This window comes from Triticum urartu, chromosome 3A (assembly GCF_056163025.1).
Source record: "Triticum urartu cultivar PI428250 chromosome 3A, HENAU_Tu73, whole genome shotgun sequence".
Classification (NCBI taxonomy): Eukaryota; Viridiplantae; Streptophyta; class Magnoliopsida; order Poales; family Poaceae; genus Triticum; species Triticum urartu.
In genome coordinates, this window is record NC_141875.1 from 196,865,443 (window position 1) to 196,873,977 (window position 8,535).

Here is an 8,535-nt window from a genome sequence, read left to right on the forward strand (position 1 = left end):
ACTATGAAGGTAGTAACATATATAGTCTAGGGACATGTGTATGTTACTAGTGTACTACTCTCCATTGTGGCTAGCTAATCTCGTACTCCCTCCTTTCCGGTTTAGCTAGGTTGGTTGTAATGGTATTATCATAAGCGGTATGATGCATGCCAACTAGACTTTTTGAATGATATGGCACACATGAGAGGATGTGGTATCATATCATGATATCGTGTCATATTAAATTTTGTACTACTACTTTGTGTGATTAGTAAGGCAAGCTAAGATGGTAACTTATGATACTATGCATTATGGAAGTAGCTAGTATCCTGGCTACACTACCATATATATGCATGATACTACTAGTATATATATGATACTCTCCCCATTACAACCAGCCTTATAGGGCTCAATTCAAAAATCTCACCAACCAAGGTAGATGGTGAGTGGTGGAATACCTTTGTAGTTTGCAAGAACACCCAATTAATGCTTTTGTTTTCCTCAAAAATTTATATTTTCCAAGGTATTAATTGCAATACATGCATGCATATATAAAGTACATGCATTGGTCAACTTTCTCTTAATACTTACATGCAATGATTTAATGCACCTTGGAATCTCGACATGTGATGAGGAACAACCAAATTAAGCCTTATAAAATGGACAAACTAAAATTTTGAGATAAGCCTATAAACCGGAAAGGAGGGAGTATATATGCATGATACTAGTATATGATCGGCAATACCTCCGTAATGCGCGCATGTATAGTATCATGAGTTAGTATCTTAGGTTCGTTACTAATTACCATGCATGACACAAAGTAGTACACCATTTAATATGATACGATATCATGATATGATACCACACACCCTCTCTTTCATCATTTAACTGTGTGCCACATCATTCAAAAAGTCTAGTTGGCATGCATCATACCACTTGATACTACCATATTACGACCAGCCTTATTAGGGTGGCCATAGTGGGGGTATCATAGCCGTATCATGCACCCGAGAATAGAAAATATGATGATGTGGCAAAGAAGAAGTAACATAGGTAGATACCGTAACACACATATATATATATATATAATAAATGCTATACTACTTTGTGTCATGCGTGGCCATAAATACGGTCATCTATGATATATACTCCCTCAGTAAACTAATATAATAACGTTTATGTCACTATTTAGTAATCTAAACGCTCTTATATTAGTTTACAGAGGGAGCTAGTACTACTCTATGATACTATATATGTACTATGAAGGTACGTACTCCCTCAGTAAACTAATATAAGAGCCTTATTAGGGTGGCCATAGTGATGGTATCATAGCCGACGATGTCATGCACTCGGAAATAGCAAGTATATATGCTGATGTGGCAAAGAATTAAATATATATAAAGAGGGTTAGAGTAATATATAGTAGGTAGATACCGTATCATGTTAAATGCGATGCCAATTTGTGTCATGCATAACAATAAATATGATGCATGCTAACTAGAATATTCTAATCTCAAAATTAGAATAACTATTTAGATCACACCCAACCCTTATACAGGCCCGATGGGATGTTTCCAAACTCCCGAAAACAAAAAAAACTGATCGGCCCATGCCCAACCCCCACCCCACCTCCCGCACTGTCGGATCCCTCGACCACCTCCCGCCGCCACCCCCGACCCCGACGCACCTCCTGCCGCCGGCCACCCGACCCCAACGCCCACCCGCTGCTGGCCACCGGAGCTGCCGCCCCCACTCGCGAGCTCCGCCGCCTCCTCCTTCCCGCGCGCGGCCTCCTCCTCCCGGCTCGCCGTCGCCCTCGCATCGTCCCGGGTCGCCGCCAAGGTTCCCAGTCCCCTCCACCCGCCGTAGCTTCCGACGACGCCCACACCGCCGCTCCTCGACCACCGACGGCAGACGCATCCATCCTCCTCGGCCGCCGCGACCTTCTTCCTCTGCCGCTGCGACCTTCCTCCTCTCCCATCGCGGCCTTCTTCCCTCCAGTGCCTCCCCAGATCGGCGACTCGATGCATGTTCCCCCACCTGTGGCCCTCCCCTGTGCTCACTTTCTTCCCTCCGCCGCCGGCGTGAGAGCCGCCCACGCCACCCTGCACTGCCACCTTCCTCCTCCTGGCCGGCCTCCCGGCTCCGCTGTGGGGAACAGAGTCGCTGCGCACCACCTAGTCATCACTACCACCCCTCTTCCTCCATACTACTGCTGCCCCTCTTCCTCCATGCTACTGCCACCTTCGAATCTGCCCCCACACCCCAGGGTGTCTGCGTCAAGCTGCCCTCTCTTCTACTAGCAGTGCACACAAGCTGTTTGTGTATATGCCTTGAACAAAAAATCATCTCTGAAAATTAGCAATCAACCAATCTCTAGCCAATATTAGTGCCAAAATTTGGCATGCCAACTTTTGGCATCAAACCAGTTATGCTATTGGTTGTGTTCTGTAAAACACAAAAAATACAGCCTGGTTGTGAGTAGTTCTTCAAATGCAGTTGGACGAACTTTTAGTCATTGTACCACATTTGGTTTTAAGTTACTTTGTCATTCACTAAAAGAAATGCTTAGCTGTGTCTCTAATACTCCAATATTTGACATTGTTGTGTTCTGCCCACCATCCAGCATAAATGATGGAATTGGGGGCAAGGCAATTATTGCTAAGAAAGATTTCCTCGGTCTGCTTCTGATATCATATTTGGATCTCTAGTTAACCACATGCTTGATATTTATCCTGATTTCCATAGCAAGTTCAGAATTTTGGAGAACCTTTCTTTATGGTTATTCGTGAGGATGAGACCTTATCTTCTATTAAAGAACGTTTACAGAAAAAGCTTAAGGTCTCAGATGAGGATTTCTCCAAGGTAATGAGGATTTTTCCATGGTTTCTGCAGCATATATTGCGATGTATATAATTATGTGGTTTTATTTTTTGCTATAGCGGCATAGTGCATCTGTGTCCGCCGCCCAATCTTCGTTAGATGTGATGTTATTGAGATATGTGTATGCTTACTAGTTAGAATATTTAACACCAGTCAAACATCAAATATCTGAGTTGGCATTTATAGCCCAAGGTCTCACTCGGGGCTTAAGAAACACAGTTAGCTATCAAATTTTGGTTGGCGCTCATAAAATGATTATGAAAAGCGTAAGCCTTTTCTTTTCTCTGGTAGGCTTTTCGTTAGCGGCTTATCGCCTATATATTTCGATGTGGAACTTTAAATATTCCGACACATACTGTCACAAACCTTGGTTCATGAATGCTTAGGTGATGGGGGATATAGTGGAGGTTCTTAATTTCATCAAAGCGGTCCTCTATGTTTCGAAGTCTAACAATCTAAAATAAATAACTAAATTATGCTTCTCTAAATTGGTGTTAACCTAATTGGAAAGGTACTCCTTCCGTCCCAAAATAAGTGTCTTAACCTTAGTACAACTTTGTACTAAAGTTAGTACAAAATTGAGACACTTATTTTGGGATGGAGGAAGTATTAATACTTATTGGAAGATAGCGGGGGTCCATCCCAATTGGCGACAACTCCCTGTGGGATAGGACATGAGTTGCTTATCTGCATGACACATCATCCACAATGCATATAATTAATCGACTACATTGGTCTAAGCTTGGCAGTAATCTCTAGAAAATTAGGCTTTGTCCATTTGAAGTTGTTGGGCTGCTTTAAACATGATACATACTATCTTTTTATTTCTCCGAGGTGTGTTTATCTTGCATTTTGTATGTGGAGCTAACACCTAGTACAAACATTGGTTAAAATGTACTTGTCCGGTGCTAACAAATGTTCTATTTGAACAGTGGAAATTTGTGTACATATCCCTTGGTTGCCCAGACTATTTTGAAGATTCTGACACTGTAGCCACGAGATTTCAGGTACTACGATGCTAGTTATCTACTTGATGAAGCAGCTTTTGTAGCGCTTAATTTGATTTCAATTGTATAAACTTGTTTAGAGATACATGTATCGAGCTTGGGCGCAGTATCTTGGACTGGAGCACCCAGACACAGCGCCAAGAAAGGCACATAGTGCTAACCAGGTACTTGTTGCACATTGTTGCAACTTGTGCCAATAATGTCAGGCATGTTGTCTGGAATTTTGCTAATTTCATATTTTGTGCGCAGAACCGCCATTCATTTGAGAGGCATGTAAAGATCTACAACTAAACAGTTGTGAGAAGCGGGAGCGACGTCCTGCCATGCAATACCACCAAGCAAGTGGCTGAAAGTGAAATTGCTGGCTTGAATAAATTGTGTACCATATGATGGCAGGACTGGTTGCTCAAGTTATTGACGGAGCCTGTAAGCTAGCGTTTCCGCGCACTCTGCCCTGGATATATAAAGTTTGTGCAGATATGACCCAACGAACCATCACCTTTTAGTAGATAAGGAGGTTGTTTTTCTTTTCTTGCACTAGGTGCTCTATACAGTCAAATAGTTGGTTACAGGAGAAGTTCATGTACAGCGACAACAACAAAGTTCATGTTGTCAGAAAACTAAAGTCCATGTATATGGAAGTTGATGATTGTTGTGTGTATGCACGGGGGCACAAAAAAACCTGTGGCTAACAAGTTTTCCTGTTATTTAGCCGCAACAATCTTTCTTGACCTCTTTGACAATCTTTTACCTTGTTATATCTTGCAGATAGTCGATTGAAGGGTGTTTTCCTTGAGAATGGAACCTCAGAGGTAATAAAATACGGACAACACCTTCAACATGGCAATATCTTCTTGCAACTTCTACTGAACTTAATACCAAGATAGTAGCCATTCTTTCAACTTCTGGACTTCATTTGTAAGAACCATTCTGGATTCCTAACAACATCTCTGCAATATTTTAGGAATTCTCGCTTCTTCTTCCACAGCTCGCGAGATCAAAGGGCATTGTCGACAAAGCTAAGCTCAAGAGTGCAACTTCAGTCGAAGATATGCATTAGAGATTGCATAAGCTCTCACTAGTCTGGCTCTTCTGTTTAACTTGTGTCAACACATATGGCCTCTTCAGTTTGGGACTATAGCTTCTTTTGAAAAGTCACGACTACGATGACAAATAATGCGGCCATAGTATCTGTTCTATGCGTGGTTTGTAATTTTCTTAGATGCCCCTTGGCCTTTAACACATAACTTTGGTACTTGTGGCATATTGTTTGTTATAACTACGTCTGCGCTGCTTGTTTCTTCCCAGCATCTCCTTGGTTGCTGTAATGTTGCTTCGTTTTGGTTGTAAAATATATGTGGTCTAATGTTTGTTATATGTTTGAAAGATAGTGCAAATCTGGGTGGGGGTGTTCCTCACATATGTATGTTCTCGACATAGTTGAAGCTTCATAGGAATTTTTCCTTTTCAAATGTCAGACGTTCACTTGTGCAAAAAAGGTTCCTTAACCTCATTTACAGGAGAAAGTACACATAAATCCTGAGGTTCAAATTTTTAAACTACAATTGTTTGTGTCTGAGAGAACAAGTGCACGCAAGTTCATAATTGGTAAAATTAGAACAAACATCAACACTAAGGAAACCTTCAAAAAAAGTTTGTTGAAAAAACTCCCCCCCCCCCCCCCTTATTTTGAAAGTTAGCTCTAAAAAAATCCATGAAGTTCAAATAAGTTTAAATGAAAATAATAGACAACAACTCATATTTACAAAAAGAAGGATGTTCCATTTTTTAAAAATAAAAAGGAGCCTCAAATTAAAAAAGGCGAGCAGTTCAGTGTTAATATAACAATAAGATTTTTCTCGTGTCTAAAAACTGAAACCAAGAATATTTTTTATGGATTTAAAGCCTAGAGCTTCAAATTTTAAAATACGAAGAAGTTCAATGCTTTTAGAAACTGTAAGAAGATCAAATTAAAAAAACATCTCAAACAATTTCATATAAAAGGGATTATCTTTGTTAAAAAACTTAGAAGTTTATTTTTAAAATACGGAATAGGTCGATGTTTATTAAGAAACTAGGATTTTTTTCCGTTACTATAAGAAATAACACCAAGTCCAAATTGAAAAACCAAGAAGTTCAATTTTTAAAATAGAATACCTTAATGCATATGAAAAACCCAGATTTTTCTCGTTAGTAAATAATAAACCAAAAAGTTCAATTTCAAAAAGTGGAGTGGTTTGATATTTATTACAAAAACTCGAATTTTTCCCGTTACTAACAAAAAGATTCTTCTCCCCGTAGTTGTTATGCATCTACTATAGAAAAAATACGTCGACCGTAGAAGTTCACATATAGCTGGGAAGGAACAACTATAGCTCTCTCTATGGCACATGTTGTGTTTGGAGAGGCACGATTTTGATTTTGATTTTGGGCTTGGATGTACAAGGTGTATGATGAAGGTGAGACAACTACGTGAAGTCCATTTGGACATGTGAAATTCAGTGAGCCATATGAAAGGGAATAAGATCGTTTGTTTATTTGGCCCCCATTTGTACATCGGGTTATCTAATTTCTTGTTTTGTATTGTTTCATGAAGTTCAATAGTATGCATTGATGCAAAAATGTGCTTTTAGTATGTTGGTTTAATGTAAAAAAACAAAAAAATGTGAAGCCCCAAACAAGTTCAAAAACTACGACATAGAGACGTCCAAAACAACGAGAAGTTCAACTACTACACGAAATGCGTTTCAAATGAGAATAAAAAAGTTAGAGCGGTTCGATGTCTATAAAAACTCAGATTTTTTACGTTACTAAAGAGAAGCAGAGAGAAGTTCAAATTGATAAGAGCCAGAAGTTCACGTACTACGCTGTGTGCATTTTGTATTAAAAAGAATGAAAAAGAAAATGCTAAAAAATTTGTTGCTAGAAGTTCAAGTGCTCTACCCGAGAAAGTTCAATAATTCTTGTGAGAGAGGTTGAACAAAAATACGTGACAAAAGTTCAGGTGAAAATAGCGGGAAGTTCAACTACTTCGTTTGAGAAGAGAATAAAAAAATACAAAACGAAAAGCCTAAAAGGTTTGTTGCAAGAAGTTCACGTGCTCCACCCTGCATGGTTCAAAAATTATATTTACGAGATGTCCGTCGTTCATTTACATGTTGTTTTAAAAAGCAAAAAACAACATTTTTTTGACATTTTAAAAACTTCTCTCAAACGGCAACGAATTTGTAACACATGTCTACATGAAAAACTTGTTGCCACTCATAAGCTTTCCACTGGGTATATTATGTGCCACATTCTGATGAACAGTTTAAATTTTTCATGTATTATAACGCTCTCGATGCGGCTATGTCTCCCACGTATCGAAGCACGATGTAGAGGCATAACCGCATTGAAAGCAATGTCGCAAGTGAGGTAATCTTCACACAACCCAAGTAATACAATATGGGAAAAAGATACATAGTTGGCTTACAATCGCCACTTCACACAAATACATAAATAAAGCATTACATCAACCAGTTACAAACAAGGCCCGACTACGGAGTCAAAATAAAAGAAGAACCCCAAATGCGACAAGGTCCCCGATCGACCCCAACTGGGCTCCACTACTGATCGACTAGAACGGAACAACACAAAGGACAAGATCTTCATCGAGCTCCTCCTTGAGCTTGGTTGCATCACCTGCACGGACTCATCGGCACCTGCAAGCTGGTTTTGGAAGTATCTGTGAGGCACGGGGACTCAGCAATCTCACACCCTCGCGATCAAGACTATTTAAGCTTATGGGTAAGGTAAAGGTATGAGGTGGAGCTGCAGCAAGCGACTAGCATATATGGTGGCTAACATATTCGCAAAAGAGGGCGAGAAGAGAAGGCAAAGCACGATCGAGAAACTATGATCAAGAAGTGATCCTAGAACAACCTACGTCAAACATTACTCCAACACCGTGTTCACTTCCCGGACTCCGCCGGAAAGAGACCATCACGGTAACACACGCTATTGATTCATTTTAATTAAGGTCAACTTCAGGTTTTCTACAACCGGACGTTAACAAATTCCCATCTGCCGATAACCACGGGCACGGCTTTCGAAAGTTCAAATCCCTGCAGGGGTGTCCCAACTTAGCCCATCACAAGCTCTCACGGTCAACGAAGGAATAGACCTCCTCCCGAGACATTCCGATCAGACTCGGTATCTCGGTACAACAAGACATCCTCGACAATGGTAAAACAAGTCCAGCAAGACCACCCGATGCGCCGACATCCCGATAGGAGCTGCACATATCTCATTCTCAGGGCAACACCGGATAAGCAATCCGTACAACTAAAACCATCCCTCGAGTTTCCCCGAGGTGGCGCTGCAAGGGGCTCTAGTTTGGACCAACACTTAGACAAGCACTGGCTCGGGGGGGTTAAAATAAGATCACCCTTGGGATGCGCGACTCCCAAGGGAAAAAGGCTAGGTGGCAAATGGTAAAACCAAGGTTGGGCCTTGCTGGAGGAGTTTTATTCAAAGCGAACTGTCAAGGGGTTCCCATTATAACCCAACCGCGTAAGGAACGCAAAATCCGGGAACAAAACACCGATATGACGGAAACTAGGGCGGCAAGAGTGGAACAAAACACCAGGCATAAGGCCGAGCCTTCCACCCTTTACCAAGATATAGA

General features: G+C 40.9%; 1 protein-coding gene across 3 annotated transcripts; it reads left to right on the plus strand.

The window, feature by feature from the left end:
• The first annotated feature begins 1,590 nt into the window (after positions 1–1,590).
• LOC125543522 (ubiquitin C-terminal hydrolase 12-like) lies at positions 1,591–5,268 on the plus strand. Of its 3 annotated transcripts, none has more exons than XR_007298551.2 (6): positions 1,591–2,844; positions 3,795–3,869; positions 3,950–4,033; positions 4,119–4,386; positions 4,638–4,681; positions 4,834–5,268. XR_007298551.2 is itself a non-coding variant. In XM_048706893.2 (4 exons), the coding sequence occupies exons 1-4, from the start codon at positions 2,758–2,760 to the stop codon at positions 4,158–4,160; spliced, it is 288 nt and encodes a 95-aa protein (XP_048562850.1). In that variant the 5' UTR covers positions 1,591–2,757; the 3' UTR covers positions 4,161–4,515. The 3 variants fall into 3 exon arrangements, 1 of the variants encoding a protein (XP_048562850.1); XR_007298550.2 differs by having other exon boundaries at positions 4,119–4,295; XM_048706893.2 differs by lacking the exons at positions 4,638–4,681; positions 4,834–5,268 and having other exon boundaries at positions 4,119–4,515.
• Positions 5,269–8,535: the final 3,267 nt, after the last annotated feature.

Coding starts and splice junctions, on each gene's coding strand:
- LOC125543522 (XM_048706893.2), top strand. CDS start 2,758: ATGGTTATTCGTGAGGATGAGACCTTATCTTCTATTAAAGAACGTTTA. Junction 2,845..3,794: donor CAGATGAGGATTTCTCCAAG/GTAATGAGGATT, acceptor CTATTTGAACAG/TGGAAATTTGTGTACATATC. Junction 4,034..4,118: donor AGGCACATAGTGCTAACCAG/GTACTTGTTGCA, acceptor TTTTGTGCGCAG/AACCGCCATTCATTTGAGAG.